This window comes from Macrobrachium nipponense, chromosome 1 (genome assembly GCF_015104395.2).
Source record: "Macrobrachium nipponense isolate FS-2020 chromosome 1, ASM1510439v2, whole genome shotgun sequence".
In the NCBI taxonomy this organism is placed as follows: Eukaryota; Metazoa; Arthropoda; class Malacostraca; order Decapoda; family Palaemonidae; genus Macrobrachium; species Macrobrachium nipponense.
The window spans coordinates 196,723,386-196,748,805 of record NC_087200.1 but is presented as its reverse complement, the minus strand read 5'-3'; the positions used below and the strand labels follow the sequence as shown (position 1 = coordinate 196,748,805).

At 41.2% G+C, this 25,420-nt stretch overlaps 1 protein-coding gene across 3 annotated transcripts in view; it reads left to right on the top strand.

Moving 5' to 3' along the window:
• LOC135219992 (uncharacterized) overlaps window positions 1-25,420 on the top strand; it is a 188,853-nt gene that overhangs the window by 142,058 nt on the left and 21,375 nt on the right. For all 3 annotated transcript variants that reach the window (XM_064257272.1, XM_064257273.1, XM_064257274.1), the window contains exons 10-11: window positions 16,519-16,779; window positions 20,055-20,654. In XM_064257272.1, the coding sequence (XP_064113342.1) occupies window positions 16,519-16,779; window positions 20,055-20,654 (861 nt within the window). The remainder of the gene's footprint in view (window positions 1-16,518; window positions 16,780-20,054; window positions 20,655-25,420) is intronic.

Here is a 25,420-nt window from a genome sequence, read left to right as displayed (position 1 = left end):
ACGACAGTCTACTCTACCCCTAGATAAGGTTACTTGAAAATTCTACTTGCTACTAACCTAATGCCCTGGTACTAAATCATTAGCCTAACCTACTCATTATAGTTAAATGAAGACGCAATCATTCCAGAGTGTGGTACGCACAACTACAGTTCAGCGACGGAATTGTTAAAACATATGAGGTGAGGTAATGAAGCGTGAGGATGATGAGTGGTTAGGGCATTACCAGGATGGAAATGTAATGAGGTAATTTTATTTAAGTAAGGGTTAGTATCACCATGGCTAGGGGTTAGAGGGTTAGTTCTACTGGCAGAGATCAGGCTGGCTACCTTCTCTGGGTAGGTGCCAGGATCACTCTGCAATTGAATGCGACACTGTACCTCGGGCACAGGTGTCAAGGAGAGCATGTGGCTCTTTGGTTAGTGTGTTAATGATTGGTTACGTCCCTTCTTCTTCTTCTTCTTATTCCTCCAGGACCTGGCTATACCAGTCCTAGGAGTAGACGGAGGCCCCGACTCTGGGGAAAGGCCAGAAACGCCGGCAGGAGCAGAGGCAGAGGTAGCCTGAGGGATTGCAGGAGAACACCCTACTTCGGTATCTGCAGCAACCGTCGTAGAGGTGGAACCTACTGCAGGGGAGGCCCTCACTTCGGTTGCTGCGACAGCCGTCGTAAGGGGAAAACTCCAGGCTGACTCCTGGTCGGGCAGTTCCTGGTTTTCCAGGGGAGGTATGAAGGTTAGGTCTGCCGGAGGTTCATCCTCGGGCGACAGTGGTGAGGGTGAAGAAGACTCATGGACTTTGGATTGGTCATGGGCTGCGGTAAGCTCCATGCCTGTTGGAGGATCTCCTGTAGGAGGATCCTTGGTTAGGTTAGGCGCCGGCCCTAGCTCAGGGCCAGGCGCAGAAGTCAAGTTCTGTGGTGGCTCTACGTCCAGGCTGGATGGAGCTTGGCACTGCCCAATGCTGCCAAGTGGCACTGGCAGAGAGTTGAGGTCGACTGGACCTGTGGCGGGTACCAGAGGTGCAATACCTCTCAGCGTGCCCTTGGAAATGGGAGACAGAGGCTCCTGTCTCTTTTGGAAGGCTAAGCCTTGTGGAAAATGGACATTGTCCGCTGCTGGTAGTCGGCTAGGGCACCTAGGCCAATTCGTGGAGTGCCCTATTACGTTGCAGGTTTTGCAACGGAACTGTGAATTATCAATCTCCCTCCTTGGTAACGGGGGAGACTGTTGGTGGACGTACTTCCTGGAGGAAGTAGAATTTTGATGACTCCTTGCCTTGGAGTGGTTTGTTGTGGGGTTAGGACCCCTAGGCTTCTTGAACGGTGAGGGAGACTTCATGTCTTGCCCTAGGAGGAGGTCGTAACCTCCTGGAATGTAGCTTGCAACTGCAAGAGTACATACTTTGGAGAACTTAGGTCTGGTGACCCTCAATTGTACGGTCGGAAGGATCAGCTTAATATGGTTGATACCTTCAATGGTTATTAAGTGACGTCAGTCAATATTAGCCCCTCGGGGAATTCGATCTTCCCGTATTAGGGAGATTTGAGCGCCAGAGTCGTCGTAGGCTCTGACGTGGCTTGGCTGATAATGGTTTTGGAGGGGTGCGACGGTTATAGGGCCCTTAGCTGGGGGTCCTAGTGAAGAAGGATTAGTAACGGCCATTGCGATGGCAGGAATATTGTGATTTGCGCACCCTCCATAATTGGCAGACATGTGACCCTTGCGGCCACAGTCTCGGCAGAACTTGTTCCAGAACCTCTTCCGTGGCACTGGACGGTAAGGCCGAGATGGCCCCACAGGTTGCGAATCTGTGGAGTCACCAAGGCTGGCAGTGTGCTCTGGCACAGGTGAAGAGTCCTCTCTGGCAGTGATTTGAGGTAGGGAGGTTAAGGAAACCTCCGTTGAATCACCCTCGGAAGCAAGTCCGGGGTTAACTGGTGGGCTTACCTCTTCCAAAGTGGAGGAGGTAGGCGGTAAAATGGTAAGAGGCTGAGATGATGCGGAAGAAACGTCTGGCTCTGACACTGGGTCAGGGCCAGGTTCACAAATAAAGGGGATGTCTGGGACATTGGAGGCACTAGCCTCTGAATCTAAAATTGATGTTTGATTATGAGGCATGCTGCAGGGATCCGGTGCATCTGGTAGTGAGAGCTGCGTCCAGGGGAGATACGGCTTAAGTAGATCTCGGCCCAATATCACCTGATAAACATCATGAAATTGGTCAACTACGCCCCAGGCGCACAATGTGATTTTCCCGGGTCTCCTGGTCCAGAAAGGGCATTTCCACATTCAGAAGGACCGAAGGAACAGAATAGAGGTTACCGTCAATCCATTCAAACTGAATTTCTTCGTTCGTCTGGATTTTGGCACCCCTAGGCAATGCCTTTCTGGAAATAAGGGAGACCTGGGCTTCAGTGTCGGCCATGACTTGTACCCACTGATAGGCCGTAGGAGACTGTTCATCAGCCAGGGCTACATGGTAGCCTTGGAGAAGTTCACCCTGGAAGCTCTCCTCCCAAGGTAGAGACCGACTTGGGCACTGGTCGGAATCCGCAGCATGCCCACGCACACAACAAGTAGTGCAGAACCTCCGCAACCACCTCTTACCAGGAGTCCAGCTCATGGTCTGGGACTTGGAAACTAGCAGAGAGATTGCGTCATCTAGGAGAGCTAGCTCATGCTTTCTCTCTTCTTCTCTTTCCTTTCTCTCTGCTTCTCTGGCTTTCTCCTCTGCTTCTCTTTCTTCCTTTTCTTGCAGGCGCGCAGCAGCCTGCTGCGTCTTTATCCACTGGTCAAGTGCTGGTCCAGTGTAACCAGCCTCCTTGCCCAGAGTTATGAGGGCTCCGAGCTTCTCTAGCTCTCTGGCAAAGAAGTCGCGGGAAGCAGGGGAAGACATTTCCCTTAGGCTGCAGTAGAGGCTCGGAGGAATATGAAAACAATGGCCAGGAAAGGGTACTGAATGGAATGGGAGTGCCTACTGTGGACAGTGGCACTCACTTGGAAATGGGTTCTGCAATGTGGTTTTGAAAAGTCTGAAAAGACTGGGTGCTCGGTGGCACTTTGTGAATGGCACCTTCTGATGAGGTGAAAAAATCGAATGCAGTGTGCGGCGTACGTCACACTTACGGGCGTTCCCAACTTGGGAGACGTTGGAATGGGCTACCTGTAGGTCCAATACAGGTGCGGCACTTTCGGAGGCGTTCCTTATGGTTGGTCCGAAGGATCACTGATCCTCGTACACGGACATTAATGAATTGGGCGTTCCGTAAGGACGGACACGCAGGTTTGTCAGCACTTAGGGCTGGTATTGCGGCACTTCTGGGAGGCGTTCCCTTGTTGAGTGTTCCGAAGGATCACTGACCCTTGTACACGGACACACTAATTACTTGGGCGTTCCGTAAGGACGGACACGCAGGTTTAATGGCTACCTGTACGGCCTGTACAGGTGCAATGGCAGTTATGGAGGCGTTCCTTGGAGCACTGGTATCGTGCTGGTGCGTCCCGGACACTACATGCAGTATACTTAAATATACTGAAGTGAAATGGTACTGCTCATGGCAGAGGGTAATAGTGGAGGAGAGAAAGTAAAAGGTGGGAGTACTTCAGCAGCCAGTCGATGGACAGTGTCAAGAATTAGTGACACTGTGAAATGGTAAGACCTGACGTGCACTAGTGGTGGCCAGTCCTAAACTGGTAACGACTTCCCTGTCTGGAAGTAATGAATTTGCGTGGCACACTGTGCGAATTGTGCTTGCGGTATACGCAAGTCTTTCGTGATAAAGAAAATGAAAAGACCACTCGGGCAACGACAGGTAATGGAAATTTTAGAAATGCTCTGTCACTTGCTGAAGTACTCGATAAATGAAATAAATAAATGCTTGCAAACTGCAATGGACACATGCGCGTACGTATCACGCTGTGTAAATGAAAGACACAGAGACTAAAATAATGTTAATTCTGCATGCTATAATTAATGGTAAGATGTAGTACTCTTGGCTTCGTGAATAATGTGTTCTGGTTTTCTCTTCTCTCTTCCCGCTCCTCCTCTCGTCTCTCTCTCTCTTTCTCTCTCTCTCTCTCTCGCTCTCTCTCCTGGAGATGGGTGAAAAATGATATATGAATGAACTCCCTTATATTTGAATTGAACTACTAATGTTAGTTTAATATGACGCAACTTGCGTTAAATGATTTACTTACGTTAACGTGAAATGAAAGAATTGCTTTGGAAAACGTTTTATGAAAATGATAACACGCTCGCGTTGAACGATTTTTACGCTAATAGTAGCGGCTTGCGCTTATGAAATGATTTGCGTTTCAATATGAATTTTACAAAGACGTGTTTTACGTTAACAATTCTTGTGATTTACTCTACTTGAAGATTTACGTTAACTTTGTGTAAGATTACTAGGTCCCTGTGAACAGTGAAATGACGGTAAGGATTTTAAACGATGTTAGCAAACAATTGTGAATGAGGTTACGTTAAGTGCGAAGTGAAATGAAACTTTGCTCAGCGCGCGAGTGAGCGATGCGAGGTGAAACACGTGAGGAGAGCTGAGCGGCGAGTCGTTCAAAACAGCTGATTCTCTGTAAATGCGAGGCGATTTACAACACGCAATTCTACTTTCTTATTCAAGGCGAATTACGTTAATTTCTCTGGCAGGACGATAGATACTAGTACCGAGATTGATATTATTTACGTTAAAACTTCGAGACTTACGTTACTTTGCTTAAATTGTTTAGATAATGTTGAAAGAGATAACAAACATGGCTGCCGCTGTGAGCGAAAACGAAGGCTGGTTGAGACCGCGCAGGCGCGAGTGTGCTCTAAGCTGAATTCAAGCTGAGAGGTAAGCGTTACCAACACTTGGAATGAAAACTAAGTTAAAAATGAATACCCTAACATATCACAGACAAAAGAATTGTACACTTCTTTTGCCGTAACTATTAGTAAAACACTCCTAACTAGCTAGGCTTTCTAATACAGCAATAAACCCTGGCAAAGCACTTCCTAGTTTGATCTGGTCCTTTCTGGCATCTATCTGCACACGTGTTAGTGTGTCATCCTACGACAACAATGCGATTTACAAAATAACAGAACTCGCTCGGCGCTCTGGCCGTTACAATAATAAGATTTCTACCTTCACATTTGTTTAAAACACTTTACAATAAAAATACTTAAACGTACCTTAATCTAACATAGGTTATAGAATAATCATATTAATGAATGGAATACCTTACCGTGAACCAGTGTGTCTTTCTCTGCAAGTGTGCTTGATTTACTTTTTGTAAAATAATTTACAGTTTACGTTTTACAACGGATAACGCGATTTACGAGCCAGGTTCGTGGCAAGCGTCGCCACTGTTACGTATATAGCTGGCCTTGAGAGAGGCTAGATACGTAAACGGAAATAATTGAGGGATTTCAAGAGGGAATTGCTTTAACTTACCGTAAACTGATAGTTATTATTAATTTCTTTAGAGGGAAGGTCGCCAGAAAACTCAGCTCGTTACCTTACAGCTATTTATTTACAAAAAGGCCCGTGCTGGCCTGGAGGAAAGGTAAATGATGGCTCCAACTTATGTCATTCAAGCTGATTTTCATACACTTGGATAATGCACACTTGCGGGCAGAGAGACGGCACGTGACTCATGGAATCTGGAAAAGAATCCCAGATTAAACGAGATAAAAGAAAAAATGACTTCTTGCTTTGATTAAGGCTGATTAATTCTCTACATTGGGGAAAGTAAACTCGAATGGTTCACTGAGGTATGCACGAAAGCTTGGTCTTTAACAAGTCACAAAGGGGAGCACGTGGCCCGATGAGGACAAAGGGCTTTTTGATGTAGAAGGGGTAAAAATGAGAATTGAAAATGAATTTGCAAGAGGTCGTTTTTATGCGTAGAAAAGGTGCTGGGTTTAAAATTTACACTCTTTGACGTACCTGGATGCAATATTCAGTCACTCCGTGTATCGGTATCGTTGTAGAAGAATGTGGCCTGACCTCTGTTCAGGTCTGGGGTTTGTGTCCACCAGTACGCCGTGGGTAGGCCTAAGTTTGGGAGGCTGGCCGGCTGGACATCTGTCCTGGACTACCGACTGCAGTTGACTGAGAGCGATACTGGTTGTTTTTGAATCACGGGGCTTCCAAAGACCGCCTCGAGCATCGCCTGAAAAGTGGTAAACACAACGCCAGCAAATTGGAAGGAAAATAGGTCTTATTGTAGAAGTCCCTAAAATCCATCTCGAAGCCTAGCTACTCTTGTGACTTGCCTCTCTTACCCTAAGCTTCCGTCAGACCGGAAATATCTCCCTACGACATACCCACTCTCCCAACAACAGTCGCTTTAGGAGAAGGCATGGCTGCTACTTTTATAATTAAATATCACTAAAACTCTGCTGGGAAGGCAAGGCGTTCTATAGACGTAGCAATATATTATATTATATATATATATCTATATATATATATATATATATATATATATATATATATATATATATATATATAGAACTTTTTTACTCTAATCCAGAAATGAATTCCAGGGGTTCAAGAGCCCATCACCACACCAAGGTGATCCAAACTCAAAGGGTTGTTGTGGAAGCAGGTTGGGTATAACAAGATGATGATGTGTCACTGGTCTCAGAGATAGGGCATTAGAGACAATAAAGGACTACAACAAAGAACAACAGCAATATTTGACTGCAATAGACCCATAAGTTTGTTGAGAGATGTTTTCATTTTAACTGTTAGCAAGTCACACAATACCATGAAGTGTAGCTATGTGAACATCATCCATTTCATAGGCCATCAGTTACGGTCTATTTAGTAAAGTGGCTAATAGAACTTCTGCCTTCTCACTTGTCTCTACCTCCTCATTGCCTGTAACAACACCATGGCCCATACAGCCTAGTACTAGTGCTGAGTCTCATCAACCATGACTGGAGGACCTGAGCTTGAAACATGTTGTTAACCATGGTCACTTATGAGCAAGACTCCTTTGAGATGGATGGCCTATAGCTAGAGGCCTTAGAGGTTGCTGCTCCAGGACACAAGTCTGTAGCAGGCCCCTCTAGTGCTTTGGATCCCTCTCATCTACTCAGCCTCTAAATTCAATACAGTAGTATTAAGAGGGCAAGTGAAAAGGTTAAATTTCCTTTAATTTGGAACATTATAAAAGCTGAATGATTTGAGACTATGCTTTGATCTTATATTTCAACAAAAAAATACTTTGTCATGTTATTAATGCATTATTGCTGAAAAGTATTATTGTTGACAAGCACAGCATATAGGAACTGGGACAGGAATTGATTACACTATACATGTATGTATGTACAATAGCTGTGATGTTATTTGCAATATTGACTTAAGTGGTTGATTTGTATGAATATATGTGACCCTTTTTTTTAACATAAACACACTTGTGTCATAACATCAGTAGTGATGGCAATCCTATTTTAAATCAAAATTAATTTCAAATTACCAGAAAAACAAATTAGAATGCCAAAAGGTTGTGTGTATACAGTATAAAGAAAAACTATTAGCAAAATACTGAAGCCAGGATATGCTAACAGTTATGATGAAAGCAAGATGTACAAAGAAGAACAGGGAGTCTTCAAGCTCTAAGAGGACAAGGAGGGAAGGTTATATACAAGAAAAAGAACAGGTTAAAAAGCATGTAGCAATTGCAAAGAAATACTGAGAGGAATGGAATCAGAACCTCTAGACAGTACAAGGACAAGATAAAATATTTATGATAGGAAAGTGACAGAAGAAATATGGAAAAGATGTGATGGGCAAAGTACATATATAAAGTTGAGGAAATAAGAATATATAATGGAATGATAGAGGTAAATTTTGAAAAATCTTTTGAATGAAAAGAATAAATACAAACTTTAGGATGTTGGTGTGATAAAGGGACCAACTAAGAATACAATACCTGAAAAGTTACAAGGGCCCTTGAGAATGGCTTAGTGGAAAATCCCATAGATGGAAAGAAAAAACTGGTCAAAATGTATGAAAACCTGACAAAGGAAAGGGGGATCCACTGAAAGTGGAAATTATGAAGGAATCAACTGCCTGTGCATGCTAAGCAAATACAGTGGAACCCTGGTTTTCGTACATAATCCATTCCAGAACGTCCCACAAAGTCCGAAATGTACAAAAACTGAAACAATAATTCCCTTAAGGAATAATGTAAATGCGATTAATGCATTCCAGACACCCAAAAATATTAACAAAAATGCATTTTATAGGGAATAAACAGTTTTACATACAGAAAAAAGTGGGAAATAAATGTAGTATATGTCTAATGAAATGAATGAATGAACATTTAACATCACTCTTACCTTTATGGAAGACACTTGTTAGTGTATGGAAGATGGAGAGGAGGAAAGGTTATTATTTGGAAGGGGAATCTCCGTCCAGAAGGACTTCAGGTATCAAGGACCTATCTGGGGTTACTTCTCTTCATTTTTGACGGGCACTATCTGAGGTTACTTCCCCTTATTGTTTTTTTACTGGCACTAGGACCAGCTTGAGAGTCACTGGACCCCTATCGCACAACAAAACCCAAGTCAAAATTTTGTCGGAAAAAGTCTACGAAAATTGAATTGTATGAAAACCAGGGTGTACTAAAACCAAAGTGCCATATACTCGTAGTTTAGTTTTATGCCAAAGAAATCAATAACAGAGGCAATCTTTAAAATGAACAACTGTAGGAATATTATCATTCAATGAAAAATAGAATATATATATATATGAACCCTAAGGAGGCATTGGCAAGAATAACAAGACAAGCAAGTAGATGGGAGTTATAAATGTACGGAATGCAGAGGTAATTCATTGCGCTATAGATATTACTGAATCAATCAAAATCAATGGCAAGGATAGTGGCTGGCATATCAAAAGAATCTTGGGATATATGATGGTGCCCAAGAATGATTGCTCCTAATTCCTTTAACATTTATTATAGTAATATAGTAATGAAGGAAACTACAAAAAGTATCAGATCAGACCTAGTTCTAATTACAGACTCAGATGAAGAGGTGATAGAAATGTTCAACGGATGGAAGACAGGAATGTAGAGGAAGGGATTTAAAATCAACATCCACAAAACATGGAGACTGAGGAGGCGTACGGTTAGAAAAGTGGCATATGAACGTTATGGGAAAGATGTGAGGGGGTAAACTCAGATGATGTCACAATAGATAAACAGCATTTGAAGATATACATGGAGCAAAATACTTTTATGGCTGAGGTGTAAACAAATCACAAATGATGAAGAGAGGGAAGTGGAACACGATGATGTAGTAGAAGGGCAGGTCTTTGAAGTTAATCCTAGAGTTTTGTCAGTTTGGGATTTTCTGCAGCTGTTTATTCCCCCAACTAAATGGTAATTTGGATTGTGCAAATAGTGTTTTTGAAGTAGTAAGTGTAATTTTGTAGAAATAAAACTAATTTGTTCATATACGAAACAAACCTTCGGTCTTAACATTAGGATTAACTAGCGCCAAGCTGGAAACCGGTAGAATTAAAATTAAACTTGTGCGATCCAGGGACTATTGGCATCTATACCAGGTCACGGGGCATGTATACCCAGAATGCCCTCGGCGTCATGTGACTGACCCGCCAGTTATCTTTCTACCGCCTTTAAGATAGGATGTGTTATGTGTCTATCTGTTTAAACCCGGTTTTAGTTTGCCCATTTTTATCTATTTCAATTTTATTTTTCTTATTAATTCTCTTTTTCTGAGTGTGCTCAGTGTGGGTGTGAGCTGTAAGAGTGTGTAAGTGGTGAGATGGAGTGTTTTGCATCGCCGTCGGGATCTTCTTCCGTTTCGAAGACGAGACGAAGGAAATGCCCTAGAGTCAGTGGCTTTCCTTGTTCAAGATTCCTAACTTCGGTGTCAATGGATCCTCATCCAACGTGTAGTAGGTGCAGGGAAAATGTATGTACAATTACTAATCCTTGTTCTGTTTGTCGTGGTTGGTCGGTGGAACAGTGGAGGAAGTTTTATGACAAAGGCCAGTACAAAAGAAAGGAGTCGACGCCATCTTTGGATGACCAAGTGTCGCCGGCTTCTTTTCTATCGGCAATACACCAGACTGCTCCATATGTTTCGCCACCTGCCTTTGATTTGTCCCATACCCCTTCGGTTTCTCCTAGTGGTTCGTTTTCAGAAATGCCAGGAGGGGTTTTGGGTAATTTGATGCATAATAGTATTTACGCTCCTTTGTTCCCAGCAGGGATGGGGGGGAGCATCGACATCTTTGTCCAGGTGCTGGCTCCTGATTCGAACAGGATGGAGAGTACATGGGCGGCGCTAGGGCTTCCAGGCGTACCAACCTTGGAAGGTTTGCTGTCGCATTATATGGCTTCATGGTTCCAGCAGAATCCGGCAGCGCTGAATATTCCTCATCCCCCGGGCCTGCACTTTATGGGAAACAATGTCGCGGCTACGCCAACAACTTCATTGGTTACGGCAATGCAGAACGTTGGGGGTAGTTTTGCTGCAAACGCAGGGATGCCAGCAGCAGCAGCCCAACCTCTCCCTACAAGATTGGTGACATCACACACCGACATGGCAGAAGCGATGACGTCAGCCTACTGCTTCTCAGTCTTCTTCGCTGCCTCCTGACTCAAATACGCTTTCTGACTCGGTAGTACACACTGTAATGAAGAAATTACAGGATCTAGAGAACAAAATTAATAAGAAAGACAAAAAGAAAAGGCGTGATTCATCTTCTTCTTCGTCTTCTTCCTCTGGCTCGGCGTCATTGCTAAGTTCGATGACGTCTCGACGTGTACCAGTCAAGTGCTGGAGGATACTGGATTTCGCAACTGTTTCTCGGCCCAAGAGGAGAAGAGTGAATTCTTCTTCATCTTCAGGCCAAGACTGTCACATCCCAGTCAGCAAGAAAGGCAAGAAGTCAGTGGCTGGTAAGCTCAAAGCTAGTGGGCGAAGCCGTTTACAAGAGTCCGAACGAGCAAGTGAGTCGGCGGCCGATGGGATAACGGCCGACGCAGAGTTGCCAGTAGAGACTATAAAGAGTCAAAGGAAATCTACAGTGTCATTGGCGAAATCGGCATTGGGGGCGAAAAGTGCAGCAAAGGATAGAGCACAGATACCGGTTTTGCCTGTAAGACCATTAAAATACATAGGAAAGATGATAAGGCTCCTATTAAAAGGTAAAAAAAATAGTGAGTTGGCAACCTCGTCTGATATGTTGGTGGAAGGCGTTGTCCGCCTAAATGAAGGATCGAGGCCCAATTCTCCGACGGTTGTTGGAGACGATATTAATCGTCATGAAGAGGAAGTGAGCTTGGTTTTGAGAGAGCCTTCATCTTGGAGATATAGGCCAGATTTTTGCTCTAGATCCGCAAGCAGAGAAGGAGTGAGGCGGTCTCGTTCTCCTGCTGACTGTTCAGGATTGAGCCGTCGTCGGTCAGCGGGGATCAAAGAAGCCGCGGCCGTAGGGGTAGACAGCCACGAAGCACCCGGACGTTTGTCAAGGGATAGGAGTGAGATAGCGTCTCCTGCAGCTGAGCACAGTACGCTAGAACCGGAGGAAGGAGGGAACCAAGAGTTTTTGGCTTCGTATGCTGAGGTGATTGATTTGATTCATCAATTCAATAACCTTTCGGAGAGAACGGAAACACCTGCCAGTATGCTTCCTCCGGGGATTGACATGGCGTTTGGTGTGAAAAAGGATACCAAGGTGTCGTTTGAATTGCCTTGTTCAAATCATGCAGAGTCCGTTTTACAACACGTAAATGCACGGATTGTGGGAAGGAATAATTCCTTAAGATCGAATAGATCGTTTAAGTTTATCCATCCTCCAATGATGAAACATAGAAAATATTATACGACACCGACAGTTCCTTTACTGTCTAGACAAATCAACCCAAATGTGGTAAGGTTAAGGCCTGGATTAACCTTAGATCAAGTGAAAATGGAATGCCCTTCGATGACTTGCCAAGAGGCTGCTACGTTAGAAGCAACAGCTTCTGTCTTTCAGACTGCTTCTTGGTTGGATCTTTGGTCGACAGCAGTTGCAAAGATTGCATCCTCAGAAGTGACGAGGAAGGCAGTGGATGAATCAATGTTCATTAGATTACTACAATCAGGTGCCAAAGCAATTGTGCACTTGACAAATTTAAGTGCCAATGTTTGGGCAAATATCCTGATAATGAGGAGGGATGCAGCTTTGGCTAGACTAAGTCGCACTGTTGATTTGGATTCCCTGCTTGCAATGAGGAATGGGAATATCTTAGAGTCACAATTGCTGTTGCCAGAGGCCATACTAGAAGAGGCTATAGATAGGAGAAGGATGGACACTAACGATAGGTTTGTACAGCAGGCAGTCAGGAAAACATCTAGCAGTCAGGCTAATCCTATGGAGGTAAGGCAACAGCAAATACCTCGGAAGAAGCCAGTGAGGCATAACATCCCCAATAGAGCAACAAGGCCCTATTCCCCAAAGAAATTAACTCATCGGCCCTTTCACAATAGAAATAACAGAGGAAGGGGGATTAGGGGAAGAGGAAGGGGCTCAAGACGATAGGATAGGCACCTCTCATCACTCGGCCACACCAGTAGGGGGTTGCCTGGCAAATCACTGGAAGGTGTGGCAGGAACTGGGAGCAGAGCAGTGGGTGGTGGAGGTTCTCAGAGTTGGGTATTTGATTCCGTTCGAAGTATCCCCACCCCTGACAGAACAGCCATTGCCTCACCTCGCTTATGCTCAAGAACCTCAGAAGGCTTTTATTCTGCAAGAGAAAGCGAAGATGATAGAAAAAGGGGCTGTGGAACAAGTATCCATTCCGTCAAAGGGGTTTTACAGCAGGATTTTCCTTGTACCCAAAGCCAGTGGGGACTGGAGGACAGTAATAGACCTGTCAGCTTTGAATCTGTTTATAAGAAAAACCAGATTCAAAATGGAAACTCCAAAGACGGTTCTACAAGCAGTCAGGATCAAGGACTTTATGCTGACAATTGACTTGAAAGACGCATACTTTCAGATCCCAGTCCATCAGTCTTCCAGGAAATTTCTCTGCTTCAGTCTTGCAGAGAAAGTTTTCGAGTTCAAAGTTCTGTGCTTCGGATTGACAACATCTCCTCAAGTTTTTACAAGAGTGTTTGCTCTAGTGTCGACATGGGCGCATGCTCAGGGGATCAGGCTAATAAGATATCTAGACGATTGGCTGGTGATAGCAAAGTTCAGAGGGAAATTACTCAGGGACAGGGCAACCCTTCTACGGTTTTGTCACAGCTTAGGCATTGTGATAAATCGGGAGAAGTCGCAGTTGGATCCAAGTCAACGGCTGGTGTTTCTGGGAATGGTCATAGACACAATAAAAGCCAAAGTATTCCCAACAGACCAGAGAATAGAGAAATGCAGACAAGTGGTGAATGCCTTTCTGGAAAAACAAACACAGCCAGCAAAACAGTGGCAGATAGTACTGGGAGTTCTAACTTCCTTGGAGAAGCTAGTACCACAAGGGAGGTTACACCTTTGATCTCTACAATGGAGGATGAAGGAGTTCTGGTCTCCAATAGTAGATCACCCGTACGAGCAGATTCCCTTGTCGGCAGAAGTGAGGAAAGACCTGCCTCGGTGGGTGAAGGACAGCAATCTGACAGTGGTTGTTCCCCTTCAGCAACCCTCACCGGATCTCCTGCTGTTCTCAGATGCGTCACTAGAAGGTTGGGGAGCGCATATGGAGGAGCTGATGGTTTCAGCAAAATGGAGCGGCGAGGACAGAAAACTCCATATAAACGTGCTGGAGCTAAAAGCAGCATTTCTAGCACTACAGGAAGAGGGTGCAGGGACATTCAGTGGTTTTGATGTCAGACAACACCACAGTAGTAGCTTACATAAACAAACAAGGAGGTCTAGTGTCTCGACAGTTACATGTGATGACAGTTCAACTTCATCAGTGGGCTGTAGAGAACGTAGTGGCTGACAAGTTGAGCCACAGGGATCAGATCCTGGGAATGGAGTGGTCCTTGCACCAACAAGTAGTGGACAGAATGCTCAGGTTGTGGGAAAGGCCAATCATAGACCTATTCGCAACCAGGTACAACAAAAAGTTGGGAGTGCAATTGTTCAGTAGTCCCGGACTTAGAGGCAGTAGCAGAAGATGCTCTACAACACCCATGGGACAATCTGGATGCCTACGCATTTCCTCCATTTTGTGTAATCCGTCAGGTTCTGAACAGGGTAATGTGGTCTCAGAACCTCAGAATGACTGGTAGCTCCATTATGGCCAAAGGCGGAATGGTTTCCGGACCTCTTGGAACTCCTGATAGACGTGCCGAGAGAGTTACCCCCATAGAACAACCTGCTATGTCAGCCTCACGTGGAGAGGTACCACCGGTCGGTGAAGTCCCTATCACTTCACGGGTGGAGACTGTCGAATATCTCTTGCGAGCGAGAGGGGTTTCGCAAAAAGCAGCACATGGCAGGAAATATCAGAAAGTCATCAGCAGCAGTATACCAAGGAAAATGGTCAGCATACTGTGATTGGTGTTGAGAGGGAACTTGTCTCCACTCGGTACCACTATTCAGCAATTAGCAGACTTTCTGATATATCTCAGGACAGAAAGGCATATGTCTGTGTCTGCGGTGAAGGGGTACAGGGTGGCTCTAGCCTCGGTCTTACGCATGAAAGGTGTGGACATTTCATCTTCATGGGAGTTGGCCATGTTGATGAGGAGCTTTGAGCAGTCATGTTCACCAAAGGAACTGAAAGCCCCAGATTGGGATTTGACCATGGTACTGAGAAGTCTGACAAAACCCCCCTATGACCCACTAAGGCAGTCCACAGATAGGAGCCTGACCCTGAAGACAGTCTTCTTATTGGCCCTAGCCTCAACCAAAAGGGTGGGGGAACTACATGGCCTGTCATCTATTGTAAAGCACTCGAGAGGTTGGAAGTCAATGGCATTCGAGTTTGTGCCAGAATTCGTGGCCAAAACTCAAAACCCATCAATAGTGGACGGCAGATTTGACTCTTTTTCCATACCTTCTCTGGCAGATTTTGTAGATATTGACAAAGATGAGATGCTTCTGTGTCCCGTCAGGGTAACAAGAGAGTACTTAAGGAGGACAAGGCACCTCAGGCCGGGATGCAGGAGGTTGTTCGTAAGGACAGGACGGAACAAAAAGGAAGTGTCCAGAAATACAATATCGTTTTGGCTAAGAGAAACGATCAGGAATGCCTACATGACAGAAGACAAGGGGTCAGACAGCCAGGAGAGGGCTAGGGCTCATGACATTAGAGGCTTGAGTGCTTCTTTGGCATTCAAGAAGAATATGTCTGTGGAGAGAATTCTGAAAGCTGGTGTTTGGAAACGCCAAACGACTTTCACTTCCTTTTATTTAAAAGACGTTGCCCATAGATCCTTGGACACCTTTTCCTTGGGTCCAGTGGTGGCGGCCCAGCAAGTGGTATAGCTCATCCAGTACCCCTGGCGGGTCAGTTTGTGTCTAGTCTAAGATGAAGGTATGAAAGTAGAATGAATGGGATGACTGGTCTTTTATCTTTACTACTTTCTTTCTACTCCTTTACCTGCGGGCAGTATGAAGGAGAGTACCATCATGAGCTGGAACGGACTAGATGCAGGTGAGGTGGTCAGCCATACTGTAAAGTTATGTTAGAGTATAGTATACTTTTCAGTAGCAACACACCCCTGAGGTCTTAACAGTTAAAGGCCCACCTCGAACCACCCCTCTAGCGGTCTAACTGGGGTAGAAGTATAACGGGCAGGTCAGTCACACGACGCCGAGGACATTCTGGGTATACATGCCCCGTGACCTGGATCACACAAGTTTAATTTTAATTCTACCGGTTTCCAGCCTGGCGCTAGTTAATCCTAATGTTAAGACCTCAGGTTTGTTAGTTATGAAAAATACAAATAAGTTACAAATTTGTCATGTTTTCAATATTGTATAACCCTATCATTTCAAAATTGTTTGTTGTTTTCCAACTTCTCTGTTTTCTCACAGCTATAACCTAGACTACACAAGTACTCAGGTTCATGTGGGGATACATGTAATGTCTGACTGTTTAACCAGCAGATGATCTTCCTTTAATTCAGGAATAAAGTGTCTTTAGATTTATAAACTCCACTAATTGTATGCATGTAGTATTAAAAATTTTTGCTTTCTTTTGAAAACAAAGACTGCTTTTTTATACTCATGGATGGATCATCTATAACTTTTTTTTTAAAGAATTTAAGCATTGCATTGTTTACAAACTAATCATCTCATCAACCACATAACCACACCCAAAATGTCTATGGTGACTAGAGTCTGTAGTAATGGGAGTATGTTACCAAACACAATAATGGAAATCGGAAAGTTTATTTGAAATTTAGTTTGATTAGTCAACCGTAAAATTTGTTTATTTTATTTTCTTGTTTTGTTTTTTGAGAGATGGGCATTTAGTATTTTCTATATAACTTTACCCATTTTTTTATATGATTTTCAATGTAATCAATTTATTTTTGTTTCAGATTGATTATATCTTATCTGCAGTGAAAGAGGTTTGCATAAATGGATGGCGTTTACTACCCCAGTATATTTTGAACCCAGAAACTGGAGAATGGAAACATCACACAAACTTAGTTTTCAAAAAACGATTGTGGTTGCAGTCAGTCTCATACTCAAAAGGTTTTTTCTCTTTCGAAAGAAAAGATAAAGGCAAAAATGAAGATGCACCATCCTATGAAGAGTGTTTGATCATTGCAAGTAGTATTTTTGAAGAAGCAGCAAAGGTAAATTTCAGGCTTTATTCCCTATTAGTCATTTAGGTTTCTGTTGTGAAAGTATATATGGTAATAATAAAAGGAACTCGAGTAGTTTCTTAAGTAAATGTTGGACATGATGTATATATTTTGAATTTGCTATTTAAGATGTCTTTATCATATTGCATTTTGGTAATTGGATGTGTACTGTATTTTTATATCAGACTGACATTTTATCAACAAAGGTCATCAACAAAGTAATTTGAAATATTGTAATAACTCTTAGTGGCATTGATTATAGGATGGTATCCTGTTAGTCCACTATTGATCAGATATATGGTATTCATGAATGGAAGATGGGATAATGGTTTTCACAGAGATGATACTGTAAGACTTAATTCACTGCTTGTAAATATTTATCTCCTCCTAATTTAAAACCAGATTTATCAGTTCCAAAGTCTCACCTTCCAATAAGCCCTTCAAAAAAGAAAACTTTTGTACACTTTCAGAGTCAGTACATTGGTGTACTGATACTTCAAACAGTTTCCGAAACGGATCCCAAGGAGTCTCTCAATGAAGAAATACTCTGGATACCATCTGTTTCAACTTTTTTTGACCAGTTGGATGTCACATACTTATTACTAGCTTAGTAATAAGTAGGGCATTTCAAATCTCAAGGGATCTTATAGCCTATAGTGAATTGAAATGTGAATAACGAAATCATAGCCTAAGTTCCACAATATGACACCCAGATTACTATACTAATTTTAATCAGTATTCAAGATGTGACACTGCATTGTCTATACCAATGAGTATATAAATGATATTAACTTCCTGTGATTGTGAGTGATGGCTTTGTTATTGTGAATGACAAGTTCGCTATCCTAGCCTGAATTATTTGTGACTGGCTTTTAGCACAGTCTATACTTTGTAATCCTCATTCAAAGAACACCACAAGAAAACTACCCTTATTCTAGATATGCATATCTCCTAAAGGCACTTCCCCCAAAACGAACTTTGGACGGAGAATGCTCAAGTATGCAGGTTCTTAGATCCCAATGACTTTTTGGTGACCACTGAAATGTCGTCTTAATTATGGCTGAGTCTGTGAGTAATTTTTGCCCAACCTCACCCTCTGGTTGATGTAGCAAGACTGACTAACTGGCCATTGTCGGCCGATACCAAGACATTCAGGCAACTACCCAAACAATCGAAACAGCTGGCAGTTAAAGTTATTGCATGTATACTTACAAACTAATACACGAAATAACTAAACACAATGCTTTTCCCAATTAGATACAAATACAATAAAAATCTAATATCTTCCTTTCATACAATAGTATGCATTTCCACTTGCGTAAATGAGGAAAATTTATGCAAAGATTCATTATGTCTAGCAGTAAAGTACAAACTCTCTTGTCGAAGTTTTGACAGTCATTATCGTCGACCCTTCGCTCGTCTACAGTAGCATCCACCATCTCTCTAGGAAAGAGAGAGGAGGAAACCCAGTAGTGGTCCATTTCTTAGGGTCATGGTAGACTCACGTCTCAAAGTCCTGGTCAGGCAAGTCAAGACAGCATCTCTCCTCTTGAGAACTAAGTTAGCCCACAGGTTTGCCTTCTGGTTGGAGGTAGGAAATTGCCCTACCTCCAGACTGGCATAGTTTTGCGAATGCAGAATCCTTTCTGGGGACCATAGCCCCTGAGGAGGCTGCTATCTTGGCTGCTTTAAAGGACCATAGATTGAGCCACGAGATTGCTGGGAAGGCTGCCAAAGCAGTAGCTTCTTGCTGTGAGAGGGAGACCACCTGTACAGTTGGTTGTTGCAGCAAGAGACCGGGGTCTAGCCGAACTAGGCCCGGGTCAACCTGCTCAGCTGCTAATGATCTCTCCGAAGGTTGATAGAATCGCTTCTGGCAAGGTAGAGGAGGAGGAAGCAACTTGTCAGAACGGTTCGACCTGAGGGAGTTCTCTTGTCCAGAGACAAGAGTGTCCACCTGGTCAAGGACCCCGTTGGCAAGAAAAGACCATGGCAGTCCCACTGAGGCCTTGGGTTCCTTCTTCGGGCCCCACAAAGACTCCAGTTGAGAGGGATGGTCTCCTGACGAAGCAGTAGATCCTTCCCCAGGTCATTGTGCTGACAAATCATCACTATGATCTCTGCAAATGTCCTCTGTATCTCGGGGGTGCCCACACCTTGTGGTAACGGACCCTCGAGTTCTTCAGAGATGCAGTCTTCTCTCTCCTGTATTATTTCTCATTTTGTATTTGTAGGTGTTTTGTTATAGTAACTTTTGGTGCATAAAATGGCAAAAAATAAGATTATTAATGAAATAAAAAAGAGAGACAGAGAAAGTGAAAGAGACCAAGTACATATTTGCTATTTTTATTGTATATCGCTTTTAATTGGCTGATACTGATATGTCATCAGTTTTAATAAAGTATGGTAGAAGGTAAGTTGGTGGGCAAGCACTCATGTTTTTTTTAAAGCTCTCCCCGCTATTGGTGGATATGCATACATCATTACATATCGTTGTGTTTTTTTCTTTTTAATGGCTGATAGACATATGTTTCATAAAAATATCTTTATCTAATTGGCTACATCCAGAAAATATTGCACTCGTTAACAAAGAGTGTGTTTTTCCTCTTTGTCCAGTCTTAAAGTGCTTTCCTTACTTGATACTTTTTCTGCAACACGTGCCTTTTATTGCAGTGCCTGTAGCATTGCAGATGCTGTTAGTTGTGTATTATTTGTTTCTTTGTTTATAGCCCCCGAGATTATTATTATTTTCAGTAGTTTAACCATACCACTGAATACCTCAGAAAAAAAAACATCAGAAGTTATATATTGTAGTTTTTAGATATTGAAACTCGTGTAAATTTATTCACTGTAGCATGGTGCAGATGTTTCAAAGAAGATTGATGTAGAATAGTTTTTCATTGATGGAATACTTAGAGTATGTAAAGAGGAGAGAGTGACATAGTACTATTATTTTCATATCTTCCAATTAATACATTAACTACACTCATTAGTATCTTTTAGCTGTACCGTACATAGTTTCTTTAATGAAACTAGTAGCACCATTTGTTATTTTTATATTTTATGATTTATATAATTTCTTCAGGAAATTATACAGGTTCTGTCACTTCTAAATTTGAATATTCACCTTTTTATACTTGTAAGTCATACCTATCATTAGATGAAATTTATATTTATGTCATATATTTTGACAGAGATTCATCACAGAAGTGCAATTTGTTTTTATTAACTGAACTAACAAAATTAAGTTTTCATTTGTTTTTCAGGTGTCACAGAGGAGACAGGTCCCAGATGATACAATCCTTTTTAAGGAAGAAGCTGCTGAGTTACGATGGTTTTTGCTACCCAGTGAAGCAAAAACCTACATCAAAGAAGCAAAAATGGTGGACTTATTCATGAGGAACCAGTATGATCCTCCATTTACACCATCAATGTATCCTTTATCAGACAAAGAATTAAAGAAAAGAAATGATTTCATTTGGGATAGACTGAAAAATGATTTTAGTTATAGAAGAGAAAGTATGTTGTCTGAAAGGACAAATATCACTTCCTATAATAGTGTCATCAAGAGTATTACCAGTCAGCAAAGTGATATAAGTGATGATGGTAATTGTGCCATAGTAAAGGGTGGTTCCAATAAACCAGGAAAAGAATTTGAAAATAACATTGCCAAAATAGTTGATCTTAGTATTGCAGACTCCAGTGAAGTCAAGTTTGTAGAAATTGAAAATTCAAGTAGAAAAACCAAATTTGTATGTGAAGACTTGAAGTGTTTCATCAAGAGAGATGATAGTAAAGCATGTCAGGCAGTTACTAAAGTAAAATGGCACTCTCCCCCAAAGAACATCTTTAATTCAACAGTTGAGGTAAGTGAATGACTTGAAACTTCAAATGTTTTAAGATATTTATAGCAGTAGACAAATCAGTTTCGACATTGAACAGTGTTATAAGTGGGGCAATTTTGATTGGTCGTTATTGCCTGGAACTGATTTCCATTTGTCAGGTCCTGTAATTGTTGTTGTTGTTTTATTGTGTACATAGTCTTAAATGATTGTTGTTCTTTATAGTTCCATATGAGCTCATTGCAGGCCGCAGATGCACTACTCTGAATTTTCTTAGTCACTTTTCTTTGGGTTTCCTCTAAGCCAGCAATTTCAGCTTTTCTTTCGCGTTCCAGGAATAATCTCTGATATGAGAACAAATCCAGGGAGAAAAGTGTAGGAGTGTATAAATATTACTCAGTGGTCTTGTTAATCTACATTGAAATAGCAATAATGAGATCTTCATATTATTTTTATAACAGAAATCCTTCAATTATTTGGATTTATAGAGCCAAGGCTCTGTTGGATTAGGTAAGAATCTGGACAAAGGCAAATAAAACTAAGGGTGTAAAATGGCAACTCCCCCTACCTTATCAATACGTACATCAATAGTTCAATACGTACTGCATAACAGTAAACACTCGGTATGCTTTTAAACAATAACCATCACACTTTAAACTGAAAATTTTATGTTAAAGGCAATTAGCATAAAGAATTCTTTCCGTCATCTTTCTTTTTAACTCCACCAGAAGCTCAAAGTCCAGAGCTGTCAAATATGTCAAGTAATGTGACAGGAGGGAGAGGGTTGCCAATTACATAATTCTCTCTCTCTCTCTCTCTCTCTCTCTCTCTCTCTCTCTCTCTCTCTCTCTCTCTCTCTCTCCCCATACATATGTAATCTTCCTACACTTCTATATTTTTACCAACCATTTATTTCTTTTTTAAGGGTAATGTATTGGGCTAACTTTTAAATGACATCCTGAGTTGGGAAAGACTGACACTGTGGCGTGGGTGGGTGGTCCTTGACCACTTTTCACTCGATATATGCACACGTTGCCAGATCACACAAGATTCCTTGCTTTCATCAGCGATTTAAACGGATCCAGCTAGGCGCTATAAATTATCCTATTGTTAAGACCTCAGATTTGTAGCTATGAAAAATACAAATTGTCTTAGAAAATTTGTCATATTTCATTTAAAAGCTAGCTTAATAATTATGTAAAAACAAAGCTTTTCTCTCTCTCTCTCTCTCTCTCTCTCTCTCTCTCTCTCTCTCCTCTCTCTCTCTCTCTCAAGAGATGAAAAAGTGGGAAGGATATGGAAAATACAATTTCTATAGTAAGAATACCAAATGGTCAGAAATAAGTGAAAAATTAAACAGATATTGGGATAACATTCATAAGTGATGATATACAGGTAAATATGGATATAATATATAAAATATTAGGGAAAATAGTGGATAAATATATATCGAAGAAGAAAAGTAAATGTCAGTCATGCATACCAATAGACAAGGATCTTGTTCCAGAAAATCAGAAAGTGGAAAAAATGTCTTGCCAAAGAAAAGAATGCATGGAAAGTGATGGAACTAAAAAGTAAGAGATAAAATGCAGAAAATATTATACAAACAAAAAAGAAAATGAAAAAGGAGATTTGGAAGAAAAAATCCTGGTAAATATCAAGCAAAACCCCAAACTATTTTAGTCATATGCAAAAAAGATGAATAAAAGAAGAATAGAAATAGGCCCTCTAAGAAATGAAGGGAGATTAACAAATGAAAAAAAGGAAATATGCAACATATTAGCAGAAAGATCTAAGAGAGAATTTACCCCTAGAATTGATAAGGATACAGAAATAAGGGATGAAAATAGTGACTATTTATCAGACATAGATATTAATGAAGCCGATATTGTGAAACCTATTAATGAAATTAAAAATGGATCAGCAGCTGGACCAGATGGTGTCTCAGCCATTTTGTTAAAGAAAGTAGTTTAATGTATCGCAAAGCTACTTGCAATATTATTAAGGCAAAGTGTAGATACAGGCAAGATTTATGATGAGCATAAATTAGCATATATTACCCCTACTTTCAAAAGTGAATCAGACTAGAGGCAAGTAATTATAGTCATGTAAGTCTAACATCACATATTATGAAAGTATATAAAAGGGTAATGAAGAAAAATATTATGGAACATTTAATAAAAAATAATTTGTTTAATATAGGACAACATGGTTTTGTACCCGGAAAAACTACACAAACCCAACTGTTAGTCCACCGTGAGAACATATTAAAAACATGATACATGGAAAAGAAACAAATGTGGTTTGTCTAGACTTTGCAAAACCTTTTGACAAGTTAAACCATAATATATTAGCAAAGAAAATTAGAAAACAATATAATGGACAAATTAGGAAGATGGATAAAAGAATTTTTACCCAACAGAAAACAGATAGTTATTGCAAATGATGAAAAATCGGATGAAGCTAAGGTAATATCCGGTGTGCCACAAGGTACGGTGTTAGCTGCATTGCTGTCTGTTATTATGATTGCAGACATAGACAGTAATGTTAAGGACTTGGTAGTGAGTAGTTTTGCCGATGACACAAGAATAAGTAGAGAAATTAATTGTGATGAAGATAGGAACTCGCTACAAAGAGATCTTAACAAAGTATATGAATGGGCAGAGGTAAATAGGATGGTATTTAACTCTGATACATTCGAATCAATAAATTATGGAGATAAAGAAGGAAAGCTATATGCATATAGGGGACCTAATAACGAGACAATCACGAATAAGGAAGCAGTTAAAGACCTTGGTGTGATGATGAATAGGAACATGTTATGCAATGATCAAATAGCAATTCTATTGGCAAAATGCAAAGCAGAAATGGGAATGCTGTTACGGCACTTCAAAACAAGAAAAGCTGAACACATGATTATGCTTTATAAAACGTATGTATGTAGTCCACTTGAATATTGCAATATGATATGGTACCCACACTACCAAAAGGATATTGCACAAAATAGAGTGTACAAAGGTCCTTTACAGCTAGAATAGAAGTTAAGGATGTTGACTACTGGGAAGGACTACAATTTTTAAAATTATATAGTATAGAAAGGAGAAGAGAATGCTACATGATAATACAGGCATGGAAACAGATAGAAGGAATTGTCGAAAACATCATGGAGCTAAAAATATCAGAAAGAGCAAGCAGAGGTAGACTAGTAGTGCCCAAAACTATACCAGGAAAACTAAGGAAAGCACACCGGACATTAATCCATTATACACCAGCATCGACAATGCAGCGTCTATTCAATGCGTTGCCAGCTCATCTGAGGAATATATCAGGAGTGAGCGTAGATATGTGTAAGAATAAGCTCGACAAATATCTAAGCTGCATCCCAGACCTTCCAAGATTGGAAGATGCAAAATATACTGGAAGATGCATTAGCAATTCTCTGGTAGACATTAGAGTGCCTCACACTGAGGGACCTGGGGCAACCCGAACAAGATGTAAGGTCTGTAAGGTAAGGTAAAGTCTCTCTCTCTCTCTCTCTCTCTCTCTCTCTCTCTCTCTCTCTCTCTCTCTCTCTCTCTCTCTCTCTCTCTCTCTCTCTCTCTCTCTCTCATAGTTAGTAAAATAACTTAGAGTTGTATTTGTCCAAATAAAAGCACTGTTTGTTCATGAAAAGGAATTTCAGGATAAAGAGAAAAGACTGAATAAAGAATTTCTTAAAAGTGGCTGAGAAGACTTCTGAAAATAGATTGGTCAGTCGAAAAGGGGAAAGAAGAGAGAAATACTGTATGTATGTAATTTTCACACACTCCTATATTTTTACCAACCATTTATTTCTTGTTTTAAGGGTAATGTATTAAGCTAACTTTTAAATGAAATTACAGTAATTTTAATTTCATTTAAAAGTTAGCTTAATATTTAGGGAGCATGGTTAGGGACATATTTATTGGTCAGACTCCAGAAGTATGCATTTATTAGCATTTTTAGAGACTGTGCCAAACTTATGGGAAAATTCCCTTTGCGTGAGGGGGTCTGGAACCTAACCTCGCGTAATTTTGGGGTATTACTGTATCGTAAAGAAAAAAACTACTGTATCGTAAAGGAAAAAACATGTTAATTCATTTTTCTTGTAGGATGCAGTAGGCCGTCAAATACAAGTACAGTAGTACCTCAGGACACAAAATTAATCCGTTCCGAAGCGGCCTTTGTAACCTGATTTTTTCGTATCTTGAACCACATTCTACATGTAAATTGCCTAATTCGTTCCAAGCCCTACAAAAACACCACAGTAAATTCTATCATAAAGCTAAATTGACCAATGAACAATGAAATACAACAATTTGGACCATTCAATACCTAACATAACCTTTATTGTATACATACCTGTAAATGAAGTGTATTAGTGTACATGGTACAAGAAATACTTTACGTACATATGTAGTAAAATGTGGAACCTAACCTTACCTTTAGAGTGAGGTGATCTCCTAAAGTGGCGACAGAGGAGGAGGACAAATGACAGGAAACATGAACACTTAACTTTACGAAACACATTAAAAAATGGCAGAAAACATTAACACTAAACTGTATGAAACACATTAACAAATGGCAGAAAACATTGACACTTCTTGATTATCTCCATCTTCATTCTCCATAGAAAGCATCCTCTTCTTTCCGTGAACTTCAGCAACATTCTTGGGACCAATGGCTAATAACGTAAGTACGTAATTAAGTTCACACACAACACGATAAAATAACTTACAGTACAACAAAAGCGAAATCACTAACACGAGTTC